The 19,480-nt window shown below is 41.4% G+C and overlaps 2 protein-coding genes and 1 pseudogene across 2 annotated transcripts; all 3 read right to left on the reverse strand.

Annotated features, from left to right (window-relative positions):
• Window positions 1-2,091: 2,091 nt before the first annotated feature.
• LOC140950610 (uncharacterized) lies at window positions 2,092-4,528 on the reverse strand. The gene has a single exon (XM_073399848.1). It carries the CDS (start codon window positions 4,457-4,459, stop codon window positions 3,662-3,664), a length of 798 nt encoding a protein of 265 aa, XP_073255949.1. The 5' UTR covers window positions 4,460-4,528; the 3' UTR covers window positions 2,092-3,661.
• A 2,124-nt stretch (window positions 4,529-6,652) lies between these two features.
• On the reverse strand, window positions 6,653-8,398 carry LOC140951002 (uncharacterized). Its single transcript, XM_073400220.1, has one exon. It carries the CDS (start codon window positions 8,141-8,143, stop codon window positions 7,238-7,240), a length of 906 nt encoding a protein of 301 aa, XP_073256321.1. The 5' UTR covers window positions 8,144-8,398; the 3' UTR covers window positions 6,653-7,237.
• Window positions 8,399-9,645: 1,247 nt separating this feature from the next.
• Window positions 9,646-10,975, reverse strand: LOC140950871 (uncharacterized; annotated as a pseudogene).
• Between the last annotated feature and the right edge of the window lie 8,505 nt (window positions 10,976-19,480).

The raw sequence follows: 19,480 nt of genomic DNA on the forward strand, positions 1-19,480 counted from the left end.
AACCCGATTGTTTATTGCTGGAAGATGACAGAAGTTCGAAGAGCAGTAATCGAACTTATAAGGGATCTTTTCTGTTGATCAAATTAATTTAACTTCCATATATTACTTTGTGCTGTGTTAGGAAAAATACGCCTATGACTGAACAGTTTGCTCAAGGAAAGTTCAGGAGAGGACTGAAATGTAAACAGGAGTTAGTGCTATCACATCTTAGAGGTGTTCTTTATCTACATGTACCATTCCGAATCGAATCGGAGTTCAAACATAGGGAGTTTAAACAACGATACGCACGTCAACCGGAAGTTGACTTTTTTGCAATCTTGGGGCGTGATTTTGACCAAATGTTTGGGCAAATTGACACTGTGAGAGAAAAGATATTTAGGAATACAAATTTGTTAGCGTCAAGGCATATTAAAAGGGAGAAGGACTCACTTCCGGTTGACGTGTGTCTTCCAAAGACGTCTTTGATTAAGAGACGGACTATTAGAAAAGTTATGGGTGGGGGGGGGGGGGGGGAATTTTCGAGCGGTAGGAATTTTGTTCGTTATCAAATTCCTTGTTTAAATTTTTCTTAGGCCATAGCATGAATATTTTTGAGGGAAAAATTAGCGTGCAAGAATTTTTTTCATTTAATTTTCCCTTGCGCGAATTTTTTTTTTGTACTTCGCCCGCACCCCCGCCCCATGAGTTTTCTAATGGTCCGTCCCTAAGCTCCCTAATCACTGCCTAATGTTGGTTAGAGAGTGGAAACTGAAACAAGGGGCTATCAGAATGAGAACATGCAAGAAACTTAATCCATCTTAGCATCTCAGACAAGAAGCTAAGAATTTAGTTAAAACATATACAAGTGCTTATTTGGGCGGGTCAATGAAACGAGAAGGTGTAAGAAAGATCCTATGAAATTCTTATCAAATCTGGAGAAGATTTTGCAGGATAATAGACAAGATCCTATGCAATCGTGCAAGATCTTAGAGGAATTCTGTGGAATCTTAATCAGTTCTAGAAAATATCCTACAGTGTTATAGACAAGATCATATGAAATCCTACAGGATCCTTCAGTATCCTAGAGAATCCTATAAGATCGTACAGGATCCTATGGAATGGGTATGGGATCTTAGACAAGCATGAAAGGACTGCACAGCACTCTGTAAAATTTTAAACAGTGGAATCATACAAGATTCTACAGGAACTCACAGGATTCTAAACAAAATCTTATAAAATCGTTATTAATTTTCGTCAAGCTATTATGGGATCTTAGACGAGACTTTGAACGACTCAACAGCATCCTGTAAATCCTGGTATGGAATCCTAATCAACTCTGGAAAAGATCCTACAGTATTATACACAAGATCATATGAAATCATACAGGATCCTAGAGAATCCTATAAGATCGTACAGGATTCTCAACAAAATCATTCTATGGAATCCTCAACAATTCTACACAAAATGGTTGTATCCAGCCGTATACATGTGATAGAAAGAATGTTTGAACTCAAGGGCTTGTGAATTGTGCAGAACTGGCAGCAAATTTTTGCATCAGTTGTACCTAGATGACTGTCTCAATTTTTTTTCTCCTCCTGAATAATGGAACTATATTCTACATGTATCAGCCACGAATAGGAAAGTAAATTGAACGTGTAAATAAATTCACATTTATGCAAAGAAGTTCTGTGAGGTTCACTCTTTTCAAGAGAACATGAAGTCTTGTGTCAGTTGATGAACAATATCATTAATCTATATCAAAGAAAAACTATCTTTGTCACGAAAAGTATGAGAATACAGAAGAAAAACAATGTAGGGAAAAGGAAAACTGGAGTTTTGAAGAGAATGCTCATTAGGAATCTGGTTGATTTACATTTTGTTTTGAGCAATATCAAACAAAATTTCTCGAGTTTTAAAACACCATGACTTGGAGCACCGCACCAATTATTTATAAAGAAGTTTCTCTTACAAAGGTGCTGAGGTGTGGAAGATTAACAGCCTATCCCAAGATATGCGTTCTGCAGCTTCTTTAATCAAATTTATCACAGCTGAGGCATGGCATTACCCTCAGGACGTTTAGATTTTATCTTATTTTACTAGTAAGTTATATTAGCTAAACAGAATTCGACGTTTTACTTATAAATTATGCCGAAGAAATTTTTAACCGTGTTTAAATACTGTTTTCAACCAATCAATCAATCTACAACTCCTGAGAGACAACTTTTTTTTCTGAGAGCCTGAAGGTTCACTGGCTAACAACTTCAGCTGGTTCGTGTATTCAACCCTTAGAGAGATATTTGGAGCATTTCAAGCAACCCAGAAGTGGTCAGGCCTTCTGAAAACTCAGCGGGGCACAGAACGTAAAAAAGATAGCAAATATGTTTCCTGTAAAAGGCTTTGGCGGGAGCGAAGGTGGAGGGGATAGGGGCCGTTGTTTTATGTAAACATACATACAAGGTGCCAGTGTCACCAATCTCCCCTCCCTCTCCCTTCTCTTGTTTGCATAAAGTAACATAATAAACCGCAAATCAGGCACACCCACGCGATTATGTTAAAAAAAAATAATTTGCTATCCGACTCCGACGAACGGCTAAAGAATAAACCAACTAGCAGGATACACAACTTTGCGAAGGAGCTTAAAGTTGTCGAATGTGCGATCGCGCTTTTGATTCAAGTCTTTCCTGGTTCCTACACTTCCTAACTAATCCTTACAAAACTGAAAAATCTCCAAAATCCCATGATTGATCAAAATGCCATTTTTGGCGATGAAAATTGACGCATCTCTCTTGAACTTAAAGAACAGAGCCAAGCGAAGGCCTAAAAACACACCATTTTTGAGTAAAATCTGAAGGGTGATAAGGATGATGGCTGTGTATTTGTAAATATGGGAATGCCAACTTCATTTCCCTCCAGAATAACTTGCAGCATTTCAATTCCGTCGAAGAGATCTAATGTTATTTGGAAGGCCAGTTTTAATAAGAACTCTCTGTCTTTACTTTTCGTTTCAAATGTGTTAAGCAACAGCAACAAAAGGAGCAGAGTTAGGCAAAGGGTCATCGTCAAGACATCTGGTCCAAAGAACGAATCCAAAACGAGTCAAGTTCTATCTTAAATCCAAGACTAATGTTAGGTAGAGAGTATAAGATAAAAATGAAGTTATTTAAAGATTTTTGCTTCTAATTAAACGCTCATGATAATTATTTCCAATTTCTCTATGAAAGATTCAGGGGCACCCAACGAGAATATAGTTCAAAACCACTTAAACATAGCATTGTTAAACGTATTTTATTATTTAAACGGTAGATATAAGCATATTTTTTCCCCTAAAAATTTTTCATCTGTTCGGATTTCCTAGCTGAAAGTCTAGTGATCCGAAAATTATAGGGATCAAAACTTACCTTTTCGACAATGTCAGCCAGAAAAAGGTTCCAGAAAATTCTAGGTGACCTTTTTAGGGTAAAAATCCGTTAAAAATGGGCAATTATACCATTTTTTAGATGTTCGAAAATCCTAGAAGAGGCAGGCAAGCAAGAAATTTTACAAAAAATGTTCCGAAAATTCTAGATCTCAAATCGTCTTCCGAACAGCTATTTTCCGAAAATTGACGTTGGGTGCCCCTGAAGATTGTCAAGTTTATACCGATCACTGGCCGATTCTATGTACTGATTACTCAATATTCTGCTCAGTAATCGTCACAACCACAACATTGACTGATTGAACATACCTCGAAAAGGCCAAGACAAATGACAATAGCATTTTTAGCAATAAAAATAGAAGCATCTTTTCCGTAGCCCCGCCATAGATACATGCGAAGCCCCAAAAACACACAATTAACACAGATGATCTGTACGGCTGTTCGCAAACCTTCTCTACATCTATGTAGAAATCCCCACCTATTGGAACTTCTTAACTTTATCTCAACCAGTTGCAATGGGGAGAGGATAAAACTGATACAGACAAAAGCGAGTATGGCTTTTTCAAAGGGCTTTCGAACGCCATGCCTGACTTCATTTTCTTCGATGATAACTTCCAGCATTTCAACTCCATCGAAGAGATCCAGAGCCATTCGTAGGGATATCTGCCAGATTTGATCTCTGTAGCTGTTGGAATCTGTTCCAGTACTCAAAAGCAACAACAAAATCACTGGGGCAAGGCAAAGTGTCATCTTTAGATTGTTTGGACCGAAGACTTTCGCTTTGTCGAGTTTATCTTCTAACGGTTTGTCGCCTGCAAATATGATTAGGATGAAGATCACGAAACCAAAGATATAGCATATCCAAACAGCAAATAACCATGGTAAATTTTTGTCATCCCACATGATATAAAGCCAAAGAAACATTGCAGGACCGTACAGGAGGACTAGTCCATAGAAACCATCTTCGTTTTTGTACTCGGCAGGATACGAAGCTAGCGAGAAGGCCTGGAGGACTAACAAGCCAAAGAAAAGGAATCGCCCAGTGCAGACTAACCAAGAGGCCATGATAAAGATAATCTTTTAAGGAACTTCTACGATAAGTTTTGCCTCTAGAAGCTCCTATAGTAAAGTTACTGCTATTGCGTCGAAATAAACTTTGAGCATAATTCTAGAATGTTGTTACCGGCAGCACTAAAACATAGAATCCGGAATCCGGAAACGGAAACGGAATACGGAATCTGTGAAAGAAGGTTCCAAGCGATCGATTTGAAAAAAAATATATTAGCAATGACAATAAAATAAATTAACAGATACAAAAAAGACACAAATGAATAAATAAGCTGAGTACAGGAGAGGAGACTGCTGTATCACTAGAGGAGTCGATTCCGGTGAAAAGACGCTTGATACCACTATCGGCAATGAATGCAAATTGTCATGGGACAACAAAGCGAGGAGAAAAACGTTACTGACAAAAACTAGTGCCTTAAGAAAAAGGTAAGTTATATGGAGACAGACTTCGTTTGAATCGTCAGAGGCGTCGCCGTCAAGTTTTTCTTATTGTCTTTTCTGGGTTGTCTTCAACAGTGTTCAGTTTTATTTATCAAGACAACTTACTTAAGAGAACCATGACATTGTGGAGTCCAACCGCCGCCCGGTTAGCTCAGTTGGGAGAGCGCCGGTCTGCTGAGCGGGAGGCCGTAGGTTCAAACCCCGGCCGGACCAACACTCAGGGTCTTTAAATAACTGAGGAGAAAGTGCTGCCTTTGTAATAACATCTGCAAATGGTTAGACTTTCTAGTCTTCTCGGATAAGGACGATAAACCGTAGGCCCCGTCTCACAAGCCCTTGCACATGTAATAAATCTGTGGGACGTTAAAGAACCCACACACTCTTCGTAAAGAGTAGGGCACGTAGTGCCCGGTGTAGTGGTCTATCTCACTTTCACACTCATGTATGGGGGCATCATCACTCATTCCTTCAGTACTTGTAAACTGCACCTTAAGCAGTCTGGCAAAGTCCCCCAACCAGTGTTGTAAATTATCCCTGAAAAGCCCTGTGGGGAGTGGATAATAAGATATTTACAATTTACAAAGAGAAGAGACAATTGTGCATGCATTTGCTTAATTCCGCAACCGATTACATCAAAATAATGCGCTATGTTTAATAAGCCTCTTCAATAAAAATACGGACGTCCACGTAAACTCAGTTACCGGTACACCAGTATTCCATCAGTATTCAGCTTGGCGAAAAAGTTGAACTTATTGCTAAAACACCGGAACTGTGGTCACGTCACCGGTCGGTCATGTGTGGAGTATTCAGTTTGGGGACAATCACGTGGTGTGGTCTCAGGCTAACTACTACTATTCTTGACAATTAGCTACAAAAGTAATATTTAACTGTATTATTCAACCCATGAACTCGTGAATAAAAATTACTCGTAAAATTACTTTCATCGGCCTTGCAGTGCAGTAACCCACACTACGGCAAACCTTATCAAGACACAATAACAAGAATATATTTAAGGGAACTGCCAAGAAAACTAACACAAATTCTCTTTGGATTGTACTAAATTGTGTAATGTGAAATTCTTTAATTTTCTATCATTGATATTTGCTTCCGTATTCCGTTTCCGTCTCTGTTTCTGTTTCCGTTTCCGTGATTCCGTTTCCGTTTCCGGATTCCGGATTCCATGTTTTAGTGCTGCCCTTTCTGAGAAAGCGTAAGACAATGAAGTAATCTTTTCCGAGAAAAGCCGATGTGAACAAATACAAATTAAAAACCCGATTGCTTTTGGTAAGTGACGTAATAAGAGCAACTGTGGAGTTAAGCGACTCCCCTGAATTACGTGGGATACAAAATTTGCATCTAACCATGACTGCCTTTCCATCGTTTTCGTTAGTTTAACGAATTCGAACTTTTTAGCCCTGTTTTTAGCCTTCCACTCGAGAAAAAACAAAATTGCCGTTCTTCATATGAATTGAACGATCTAATTTAAAGAATTCTAGAAAAAATCTCTCGTGAACTCTATGGCTTGTCTTCATATGAATTGAACGATTTAATTGAAATAATTCTAGAAAAATCTCTCGTGTCTCACAGGACAAGAATTTTAAAAATTTAAAACTATTGCATTTGAATACTAACTTTTAGTTGAGTATGAACTCCCCATCAACAACATTGAAATTTTGTGCGTAATCTTTCGCTGTCCGAATTAATAGTTTACCGTGCATTCGTAATAGTTCTTGGCAGGCAAAGTCAAGGTTACAAGTTTGTAAGTGTTTCTATTATTCGTTTACAAAGTCTAAAGACTAAATTCATTGATTATAACCCACTGAGATCGCTGCCTTTTTAGTTTGTGGGTCACCATGTTGAAATTGAATATTTGAACACTGTGAGAAATAGTTCTTAATGTGTGTAACCGTAGTTTGGTGATCGATTTGGGTGACGCTGTTTAATCATTTCCATGATTACACATTCAGTTACACATCAAGAGTCTTGTAGTCTTAATTTCTCGACAGATTTGAAATCATATATGTTATGTTACATTAAATTCAAACCTTAAAAAGAAGTAAAAGAGTATAAAGTAGCAAAACTTGTCAGATTTTTTAAACTTACAAAGCTACCTTGTATTTGACCTCGGCTTTAGAAGCACCGCACATATTAATCATGCATGAGATACACTTAAGTCACAACTATAAAACAGGAGCAGGAAAGTCCACCTTCATCCAGCGATACAATGGTAAAAAAATTACTATAATAAATAATGTCTAAGCAGTTTTCACAAAGTTATGTCTCTAAACCGATTTCGCACAGAGTAAGTAATGACAACAAACACTGCTTGCCATTTTAGACCACTCTCAGTCCAAAACAACTTTTACATAACTCAGACCAAAATCTAACGGAATGTGATTCACAATGTGCATTAATTTCCAAAATGGACAAAACTATTGATATGATATTCTTTGCAATAAAGATAGACTCATCTCTGCGGTACTCAGCGTACGCCACTAAGCGAATGATCAAGAAGGCGAAATTAACCAAAGCTATCTCTACCAAATTACGAAGAACTGTCGCTCGGAAGCGAATCTTTGTGTCATCTCTTGATAGCTTGTTCTCAAACAATTGCCAAAGTGACATAAGTAGACTTAGAGATGCCACTGCAACCATGACTATTCCGAAACTTTCAGGAATTGTGTTGAGGCTTGACGTTACAATTGTCGGTTGGGTTTCATTTACTGTAACATTTGCACACGAGCAATTCACACTTCCGTGTCTTTTGTCTTCCAAGACGATATCTATCATATCTACAACGTCGAAAAGATCGATGGCCATTTGGTAGGAAAGCTTAGACACTAGATCTTTGCGCTCATCAGAGCGATCTAAATCGTCGGCATTGTGTAACAACAACAGCAACAGAGGAGGTGTGACGCACAGAACTCCCTTCAGGACATTAGGGCCAAGGAATTTTTCGCTGTCGAGTTTGTCTCCGATAGTTCCAAATAAGATTCCAATGTTCACGACAAGGGTAATAACGTATGAAACCCAGACATAAAACAGACAACTAAGTTTCGCCTTCTTGCGGATGATGAGAGCAAGCCACACGATCGCTGTTATAGCAAATAAAACACCTTGTACTATCGGTGCCCAAGCTGCAACCTTATATTTGATGGAATAAGCGACAAAAAATCCCCCTTGGATAAGCAGGAGAACAAAAAATATCACACGGCCTACGGGCATCCAAAGCGACGCCATCACTACTTTGTTGACAACGTTCGCAAGCGAAAGGTGCTTGCTGATCAAAGGAGGCTCTTATAGTGACTGACCAATAAGGAAGCGCCAAATCGCTACTACGTCGCGCAAGTTTGATATCATTAAAGTCATAGGTATTTTCCCAGCATCGAGGATCGAGGATGTCTGCGTGTAAAGTAAGGTTGATATGAACATACAGGGACGAGATGGAGTTACATTGTATATCAGCGACCAACGTACTCTTGCTGATAGCATAAGTAGATTAATATATTAAAATTCTTCAACAAAATAATTTTATTTTGCAAAGATGTAATCCAGATGTAAATAAACTGAAATGGACTTTCCCGGAAGAGCTGAAGCTTTTTCTAGAAATATTATCTTTCCGTGAAAAATTTCATATATATCGATATCAGTGATGTAATGTTTTTGGGGGTTTCCCCGCCATTTCGGATTCATTGACTCTGAAATGAAAACGTCACGCTCTCCCTTGATTGATTTTGACCCTTTTTTCAGAGATGCTCTGTAAGCGATTTACCAAATTGATTCGGCAACTCTTTTCTCTTTCTGTCATTAATTAGCATGCCTACAGAGCAATTAAAATTTACACAGATTTTCCCCATCACGAATGTCTTTCAGATTGAGAATATCAGCTTACGAAAGACCCCAGGATACCACGCACGTATGCTGTTCATCATTATGATAGGGTAGCTACTGAATGAAAAAAGAGAAAATATGCACTCCAAAACGTTTATCTATAAACATATAGTAAGAAACTGTGCCCATCTAGAGAAGAAAAAATAAATAAAAACAATAACAAACAACAAATTAGTGCATTTTCCTCAACTGACGTCAAATTTCAAACATCTCGGACGACAAAATATCAACCCAAAACTCTCCTTTCAACTTACATGGAGTACAGATACTTTAATTTTTCATTTATTTCAAAGCCATTAGTTTTTTCCCACGGCAAAAAATTAATCAGTTTATCAAATTATGGGACTCACGAGGTCTCTATTGTGCATTTTAATTTGGCGGTAGAAAATCGATCAGACTATGATGAAATCAAGGCTGAGACAATAAGCTGAAATAATGTCCACTCTGAAATTATGTTGGCAGTATCATCACAACTAAAGAAGTAGTCTCGCACGTCTTCAGTGCACGCTGAATCCCACCGTAGTTTCAGCTTAAGTATAATCAATAGCGTTCCGTTCAAAAGAGAAGAACTGGAAGATGGCAAATAATTAAAAAAATGGTTAGTATAGATTTTCTCTATTTCTTCTTGCAGAATGCATATATGTTCTTGAAGTAGGCGGGAGTATCATTTTTCTAGTTTAAACCACCAGCCAGAATACTTCCAAATATAATCATAGACAGCGAATCAACATGCTACGTTATCTAAAGTGAACAACAGTAATAAAACTGAACCAAAATAATTGATTTTTATTACCATTTAGTATGGACTATGAAAGTTTGTAATCATCACATGATGTTATACCAAAATAATGTTTGAACGGCGCCGGGAGGTGTTTTTTCTATACTTATTAATTCTCATAATATAATTGTGATTCGGTTAAATCATTATCTGCGAGTTATAAATCGTTTCAGTCGCCCTTTGAACTCTCTGAGTCGCGCAGAACATTTTCGCCATTCCCTTTACATAGACTTACAAACGTCGTTGAATGCGATTGACAAAGAGCGTGAATTTCCAAAATTGCAATGAAATTCTTGGCTATAAAAACAAAGTCGTCTTGGCCGTACTTAAAAAAACCACTCCACGGATGATCAAGAAAAAGAAATTGACGAAGATCACCTCTAGAACGTTGCGTGCAACTCCTGTTCGAAATTGAATACCCGTGTCATTCGTGGAGTGCTTGTTTTCAGCCCATTGCCATATAGACATGAGACTGAAACATGCGACTCCTATCATCACTCTACCGAATACTGGAGGTATTGCAAGGCTTTTGTTCAATTCCGAGGTTAATATACCTGTGGTGTTGAGTGTGAAGCTTGGTAGAGTCTCCTTAAGGGTTTTGTTTAATGTGGCTATAACATCTGCAGGTAGGCTCTGAGGTTCATTCGCACGTCCTATGTCATCCAAAACAATGTCAATCATGTCAATAACATCCAACAGATCGATGGCCATTTGAAAAGACAGCTTGAACACCAAATCTCTGGTTCTTGAGATCGATCCAGGTCATCTGCATTGTGTAGCAACAATAATAACAGAGGAGGCGTTAGGCATAGAAGTCCCTTTAAGAGACCTAAACTCGGGAACTTCTTGGTGCCAAGATTGTCTCCAACCAATCCAAAAATAGGTCCGCAATGCGTACATGTGTAGTGCTGGGTAATTGAGTAATGTGTATATGGTTATATAGGATTGCGTTAGACTTCGTGAATGAATGCAATTAGGATTTATCCACCATAGAGTATAGGAGTGGAGGCTGGGGTATAATCTAACAGTCTAGCAAAGAAATATGGCTAGAACTAACAAACGTGCTGAAGGTGATATAGAAAAGTAAGGACAAGTAGAGGTTGGTCTGCTTTGGGGTGTGGTTGAAATCATTGCAGACCCTTTTCTGGAAGTAGTGCTAACTATTGTGAATTTGTTATTTTTAACATCACAGTGTTAACGATGAAATGAATTGAACACAACTTTATTTCAAGGCAACTAGTTGTAAATGAGAAATACAAAGGGTTATCAAGAGGTCTCAATCCCAGCTGACCTAATCGATAGTTTAACAATAAGGTGGAACCTACTGACAATGCAGTTTGATCACAGACATTTTGCTCGGGGCCTGGATTTAACTCGATATCACCGGACATCAAAAGCTTCATTTTCGATACACAATATCTTTTGGTACAGCTACATGATTTCACTGTTTTGTGCTCAACTAAACAATACATACTTGCTTGTTTACTATTTTGTAACAAATTGCTTGCTGCCCATCTTTTAAGATTTGCAAAATTGGTAAAAAAGCAGTCGCATCTGTGTACGTATGTTATATACCATAACTTATAGTCAGTCGCTAACTTGTACAAATTTGAAGATTTAGGAGTAGATTTCCTGAAAATGCGCTTCAGCTTTCGTCTAGCTTTTCTGTTTTTCGTGGACCTCATAATCTTTTTTATCGGTAATCTTGACGGCTCTCGGTCTCTATGACGTTTTTCCTGTACTTTGCAATGTCTATTAAATTCTCTCTCACACGGCGAGCACACCTCCTCATCAGTGCTAACCATCGCATGGAAAGATTCAGTAACAACGACCCTTGGGTGATATTTAACAAGATTACGAGTTCTAGTATGACTTTGTCGGAAGGAAATCGCCACAGCTTTCGTATATGTTTGGCTAATGAAAGGTATTTTCACATTAAATCCTTCAGCGGCGAAAGATTTTCAGCCGTTTACATTTCCCTGACAGGGCTTATTTAATCTCTCAGCGGGCTTTGTTATAGCCAAAAGGGGCTCAATATTTCCCACAACGGGCTTTTCTTTCCCCAAATGGGGCTCATAAAGCTTAATTTGTATCCTCCTGGAGATTCTGTCGGCGCCAAGTACCTTGATCTTTAACTTTGAAGCACCTTTCGAAACTTTTCATTCGCCCGGATTAACACACACTTTGAAAGCTGTGGCATACTGAGAAAATACGTCTTAAGAAATTCATCACAAAGTAAGAAATTAAAAGGTAACTTACCGATAGGACAGCTCGTATCACACACGTCCAAGAAAGCAACGAAAGCAAATCGTCGTAAGGGAAAGTTCATTTAATATGACAAGGGGGGGGGGGGGGGGGATGAAGATATTGAGGGGGGGCTCCGAAAATTTTTAGACACCCGAAGGGGGGGCTCTGAAAAAATTGTTGCGCTAGGAGGGGGGGCTCCGAAAATTTGTATACTTCAAAACTAACACATGACATCATCATACAGATCGGATGGTTTTCAACTCAACAATTTAATGACCTGTGCAACTCAGCTATATCACGTGGTTTACAGATATAATTATTACACTCTTGTTCATCCTAAAAATGCTTTAGAAAATTGTATCACAACTGTATCTCAAGTTTGTCATAGTATAAACCATTGAAGACAATAACGGTAAATATATTTAATACAGTCCAGCGATCTTTTTTCAGGGGAGCAAAGGAATTGAAGGAGGAGGGGGGGGGGGGCTCTGAAATTTTTTCGACTACCAAGGAGGGGGCTCCTAAAAAATTGAACCGCTAGCGAGGGGGGCTGCTAAAATTTCAAGCTTCGAGTTTCAATATCTTCATCCCCTCCCCTTGTCATATTAAATGAACTTTCCCTAAAGAGTTTTCTTGCAGTTGTCGGGAGTAGTCGTGGAAAGCACATGGCGTTGGCGCAATTGTCGTCTCTACTAATACACATTCGATTGGATCCGATTGTCATTGGTTGTTTATTTCGGGTGACGAAGAAATTACGAGTGATTATCGATGATATTACCCTCCTTGTACTCAGCAAAGAATGCCTCATGTCAGGGGGGGGGGGGGGAAGAGACGAGGTCTGGGACCGAGAAACGATGTTCTCACAACTTGCAAAGCGGTCACCCAGCGTGGTGGTCAGCGGATAATTACCCTAGTAAATATTTTAGAAGCAAGAATTGAAGCGAACCGGCAGAGGAAATCAAAAATGCTTTTTAAAAAAATGATGTCATGCAACTTTGTTTTTCTTGCATATCGTATTTGTCTATCGGTACTGAAATGCGGGGAAAACTAACGCAACCGTGCTAGATCTGTACCAACAACAACGTGCTCGGTGGATTTATTTATAGGTTACAACGTCTCTGCCGGGCAAAGATAACTTGATGCTGATCAAAATTACTGGAGCAATTGTCAAATTTATCGGAAGCAAGTATATTCAAGAAAGCTTTATAAATATGAGCTTACTGCTCTACATATCATAACTGAACAAAAATTAACACTTCATAACATTTCACTTCGTTTATTTCGATCAGTCAACGCCTTGAATCCAAAGTTAAAATTCAAAACGATCCTAAAACAAATCACAACTACTACTGAAAGTTCTGTACCTTGAAGCGACTTTAACTTTCCCAAGGTTTGCAGTAAAACACTGCTCGATAGCTCAACTCTTCGGCGGCCTTTTCTTAGCAGCTATACGGAGCTAGCTATATGTTGCATATTCCAAACTCTGCAAAGGGAAATTGTTTAACAGAAAAAAAAAACCACACACTATGTCTGAAAAGCGACATGAAATCAATAAATTTGCGAATTACCAAAATATAATAGTGAGAAACAGTCCCGCCTCCGACTGCCATGTTTTTTGTTTTTTCTCAAGACCGTTGATCAATGGTTTTTGACTTAATGCGCATGATCAGTACACAAATCCGCTGGCAAGACCCTTACTGATAGCTTTGCAAGTTGTGAGAACATCGTTTGGATTTCATTTAAGAGAATGTATGGGAAGTAGCTTCCCCCCCCCCCCCCCCTGGCCTCATGTAATGTGTCACGTAGGAGAAACCTCGGTGAAACTTTATTCGTATGACGTAATAATTTGCCATATATGAAGCAGTTACCAGAGGATTTTAGCGTTTTCTCATAGTGTCTGTGCTTCTCACTGGACACAAAAATGATCCCGATGTCCACTATCAAGGCAACAATGTAGAGAATCCAGACTAATAACAGCCAACGAAGTGTGGCTTTTCCGTAAACATAACAGCAAAGACCACGCACCAAAGTGCTGGGAGGAAAACTGTTAATAAACTATACCATTTAGAATTTTAGAAATTGCGCAATGCCTCATGGCCATCTCTCCTTTCGTCAAGGGCAATATCTATCATGTTGACAACATCGAATAGATCTATGGTCATGTGATATGCCAACCTGGATACTAACGCTTTGTATTCTAGAGACCGATCAGAATCCTCTGCAGTATTTAGCAAAAGTAGCAAGAGAGGTGGTGTTAGACTTAAAAACCACTTTCAGGGTATTTGGACAGAGGAATTTTTCTTTGTCAAGTTTGTCCTCAACCCTCACAAAAATGATGATAATGTTAGGTATCAAAGCAAAAATAACGTATAAATACTAGACATAAAACAACCATCGAAGTTTTGCGGCTTTAAAACGTACGAGATGGCATCCACGTGCACACTACTGGAACGAACATTGCCTAGTCCCCGTACGGCGTCTTTTCAAGCCCTCTCGGTCAATGCATTTCGGTGACGTATCCGAGACGAACGGCCGGCAGACGCCTAGACGATCTCGGAGTGCGCATGCGTCAGCATTTTTGCATTTTTGAAAAGTTCCCACGTTCAACTGAAATAATCTATAAATAACTTTGCGCGTGAATTATCCTGGTGTATGACATTTGCAGACTGCAGACTGAAGATCACAGATTGCAGATTGTAAATTAAATGACACCAAAAATCTTCTTAATAAAGGTGACGTCATCAAAAATATAACATCGTGTGAAAGTGAGAAAGTAGCCTGGGAACAAGGTTGATATTTTTGCGCAAGGTTACATTGGCCTCATTCCCAAGATGCTGTTGGCTATTCTCCACCGACTCTTTCTCAACTCACCCGGCATATCACTAATTGCGTCGATTCTTTATTCTTATTTGATTATTGTGAATTGATAATGACAAGTAGCAATGCCCACTAATGCCTGTCTAAATAGTAGTCTTCTGTAAAAAGGTTTTAGACTGCGAGCACTTCGTGCTCACTACAGTTACGTCGACAAAAACAACTAGGATGGATCAAGGACATTTAACACCTTTTAAATGACGTATTTCATCTTAGCAGTATTAAGGAATATGTCAAATAATCTAAAACGAACAGATCTTACCTGGACTCGACGAATTACCAGAAGTGCATTTTGAAGTTCTAAATAGGCAAATCATTGCTCATACTCAAGTCCTTAAGTACACAGGTGGGGCCCCCATAGAATAAGGATTCCGGCGCTGTTTCACAGACAGACTTATATAACCATAGTTTGATTTCGTCTGTGGTGTAGGCTAAATTGCTAGACTGTTTCTATGGATTCATGAGCAAGTTCGTGACATCGGCAGACATTATTCTGCTCTAATTCAATACCAAAAGAACAGCCAACAGCTCCTTGAGGAATGAGGTCGGTGTAATTTGCGTGAAAAATATAAACTTCGCTTCTAGGCCTTACTTCTCAGAACAAGGTAATGTTGATGATGACGCCACCTTTATTACGATATTCTTGGTTTCATTCAATTAACAGTCTTGCTGCCTCATGCAGTCTGCGGTCTGCAGTCTGCGGTCTGCGGTCTGCGGTCTGCAGTCTGCAAACGTCATACACCGCAGTAGTATAGGGGTCTCCAGTGGGTACCAACCAATCACAGCGCAGCAAAAATTTTCTCGACCAATCAGAATCAAGCATACAGCCCATGTGACTTCAATGACGTCAAAGCTCCCAAATATGGGCATAAAAATCACGTGACCCCACCCAAGAGATGGAGCCGCATACTTGGCATAGTTTTAAAGGACCGCGTAGAACCTGGGTACAAGTAGGGCACTCAAAAAACGAAGCCCCAGTCCCCTCGCATTCCCCGGAAGTCCATAAAAAAACACACACACACTGTATAGAGGTCCACATCATTTTTTTTTAATACAAATCTCGACAGTGCCCTAAATGACATCCGGGACGTATGTGAGGTCCTAGTGACGTCACGCCCTTTGTTTACAAATCTAATAGAAGATCCAATTCGTCCCCAATCCTCTCGTGGCCATAGGGATAGCTGGATCGGGTAGCCACCTGGAGGACGCGTTTGTCAAACACCAACCCATACTGCTTCACGCGCGGAACCACTTGAATGTGTTTCTTTTCCAAATCCCGTGTGAAATGATAGGGGTTGACAATGTTCAAATTTCGGCGAGTGTCCTGAGGCGAGTCTAATTCAGAGAGAATGTTCTCTTTCATGGTATGAAAATTAAGAATGGCCGACCCCCGGACATTCAAGGTGAAACCGCGGACCTTGCACACCACTTTACCTCCACGGGTCGTGTACCCATAATTCTTGGCGCCCCCCGAAACGAACTCGGTGATGACGTCCCCATCCAATTCATCAGTCATGTCGCCTAGAAAATCCCCAGTGGCAATACTGGGTTGACCGGGACGCCACTTGTACACTACACTGTCGGTATCATAATAAAGCACTTGCTGCTGGAGAGTATCCAGGGACTCGTAGAGTTTCAATCGGGCATGACACGTGGTAAACGCCGCCACAAAGATGTTGGTCTTGGTGCCTTTGACGGCATTGTCTTGGACACTGGTGTAGACGGCTTCCAAAATATCGTCGGTACAGAGGCGGAGCGTACTGAGATCAAGAGCCGCATCAGAAACGAGGCTGAACAAATGGGCGGGGTTTTGAACGGTGACGGTGGTGGGTTTGTTGATCCGCTCGCCAAACTTGCCCCAAAAACTGTTCAACATGAGTTTGGCGGTGGCCTTGCGACCAGGGTTTTTGGCAATGCTGGCAATGTCCAGTCGGATCCCCTCCCGTTCCTGGTAGCGATGAATGTAGTCGCGTTTTTGTTCGAGGGTCTGACACCAACCGGGCCACCCCGCGGATTCTTGTTTGAGTTTGAGCCAAGTGTTCACGTACTCAGCGAAAAGACCCGTTTGGCGTTGCTCGGGGGGAAAATGCCAGACTTCATGGATCTTGATCAGGGTGTACCCCTTTTCCACGGCTTTGACCAATTCGGGCGTACACCAGGTCCCACGTAGTGTACGATCCGCATCCGAATGAGGGCAATACTGGGTTCGGGTCAACATGGGCTGGGCTTGCTCTGTCTGGACACAGGCGCGGAAGAGAGGAAAGGTGAGATTTTGGCCACAGCGTACAGGCAAGACCGGGTGGAATAGACCAGCGGGAGGCAGAATATCCACCGTAGCCACACCAAAATAGGACGCCAGGGACTGGTCGACAGGTTGGGTGATGATCTTGGGATGACCGATAGGGTAAGGGCAGTTCTTATTCACCCATGGGTACAGGGAGGTCACATCCACATAACGTATCTCTTCATTCTCCCCAGCCACGGCATGCAACGCCACCGCACCAGTGCGACCCCCAAAAAAAGCATCACGGGGTTCCAAGGGTGCCACCAAATCAAATGACGTCAAGAAACGTTGGACAGCTTCATCCGTGACCACCAACTTGTCCCACTCACACTCCCACATTTCGATCACCGTGTAACCTGCTCGGAGCAGAGCCATGCGTTTGGAGAGCGTGGCCTGATAGAGTTCCTCCACGCTTCGATCTGGTGTGGCATAATGTTTGGCGTCTCTACTGGGATAACAAGTGGGACAACCATGGTAGAGACACCCATGAAATTCGTAAACAGTGCGGGTCAGAGGATCATAGCCATCGACGAAATAACTGCTCACAAGGGTCCGGACAAACTGCTCACCCCCATTCCGGACATGACGAATGCGATCGGCACTAGCCCCCTCTTTAGGAATAAGGTGTTCTTGGTAGTACAACCATTGTAGGGCCTTGAGGGATTGATTGACTTGGGCGCCTCGCCACCCCTGGAGCGGTTCGACGGCAATAGTATCGGGGGTCAAATGGTGCTTGCGCCAATAGAGATTGCAGGCACTGGCGATGGTGATACATTTGGCCATGGGATTGAAACCAGCCTGCCGTTCAAATTCTTGTTGAAAGGCTTCACACCCCGCTTTCAAGAGAGCCACATCTGATTTGCAATACTCGATCATGTCTTGCTGGAAATCAAAACGCACATTACGACGGACTTGGTCGGCATGCCAACGCGTCAGTTCGTCTTTCTTTTTGACCATCATGCCCTCAGGATCGTAAAATTCCAAATCGGGGATGCGGCCCACATACTGTTGATGATCCGGGGTATTGAACAAATGCGGAAAGAAGCCCTTCTTCAATTCGGTCAAATTGAAGGTGCTGGGAAACGAGGCCAGCGGCATAGGTAGGAAACACAACGAGTCAATGAATTTGAGGGGTCCACTCCTGAAGGACAACACTTTAGCACCCACGGTCAATTGATCCACCACCTCGCGTTGTTGCTGGTACAATTCATGCAAAATGAACATGCCATCAAACCCTTTCAAGTTGTGAAACACCACGAGAATCTCCCGCTCACTCTCGCTGTCTGGGAGGTCTGTAAGATCATCCAAATCGCGCAAAAATTGGAGGGCACAGTCCTCTCCGTCCAACACATGAATGGTCGTTTCTTCACTAGACGAATAACATAACAAATTGGCCACAAACACACCTTCCGCATTCTGCATGGCTTCAAAATCGGCGTAAACAAACAGGGGAGGGGGTGGCGCCACCATGCTACCTCCCCCCTCCTCTGTGGGTTCAGTCTCTTCCTCATTCTCAACCACGGGTTGAATGTAACACTTATGGTATTGGATGGGTACCCATTCGTGACACACAGGACATTTGGCGTACCCACACTGATGGCGTTGGTTAGGGACGACAGTGTACTGGGCCTGGCACTTGAGACAGGTTTTAATGGATTGACATTGCCGACTGTCCACATGATGACGTTTACACTGCTCACCATAAAACTTGCGATGACAGAAGGGGCAATACTCTGTAGGGCGAGTGCCACGCACATAATCAGGACAGTCAAATCGACCACACGCTTTGCAGCGTTTCCCTTGACAAGTGTGATGGGCCCGATCGTTGGTGTTGAACCCTCGTTCACAGTCCACACAATAATAGGAGCGGTTCACAAAGGCAGGAAAAGACGTACAACCATCAAAATGATCGTTGGATTTGAGTAAACGGATTGGATGAGGCGCGTCAGGGCCTTTAAAGATGAGAAAAAACGGTTTCATCCGGGTCATCACCAAGAGTTGATACTGAGACCCCAAGGCTTGCTGAAATTGACGCAGCTCGGGTAAACCACAGGGACCCTCAGCCACCCCCGCTTGTTGATGGAGGGCTTGGGCTTGACGTTGCTGCACAGGAAGCCCCCGTTTGAGATTCTCCCAGTCGCGAAACCCATCCACGCCTTGATCTTTATGGCAGTGGGCTCGCATGGTGACAATCGCGCGAGCACAGCATAGGGCATCTCTGTTTCGAATAGTAATAATGCATTTCTTTTTCTTGTTCTCTCGATCCAGGCATAGACGTCCGGCATTGCGTTTTTTAGAATGGCCTGTTCCTGGGCCGGGCATAGACACAAACACCACATCCACTTGGAACCCGTGATCGGGGTTGAAGGCTTCATTGCTGTTCAACTTGCCTGCTAACGTGGCCAACATCTCATCCAAACGGGCGGTGCGTTGTAAAAACTCCCCCACGGTAAAATTGGCGGTTTGATAAGCATGCGTGAACTCATGCGCTGTAATAGCAAAA

The sequence above is a fragment of the Porites lutea genome, chromosome 10 (genome assembly GCF_958299795.1).
Source record: "Porites lutea chromosome 10, jaPorLute2.1, whole genome shotgun sequence".
NCBI lineage: Eukaryota > Metazoa > Cnidaria > Anthozoa > Scleractinia > Poritidae > Porites > Porites lutea.

Coding starts and splice junctions, on each gene's coding strand:
- LOC140950610 (XM_073399848.1), bottom strand. CDS start 4,459: ATGGCCTCTTGGTTAGTCTGCACTGGGCGATTCCTTTTCTTTGGCTTG.
- LOC140951002 (XM_073400220.1), bottom strand. CDS start 8,143: ATGGCGTCGCTTTGGATGCCCGTAGGCCGTGTGATATTTTTTGTTCTC.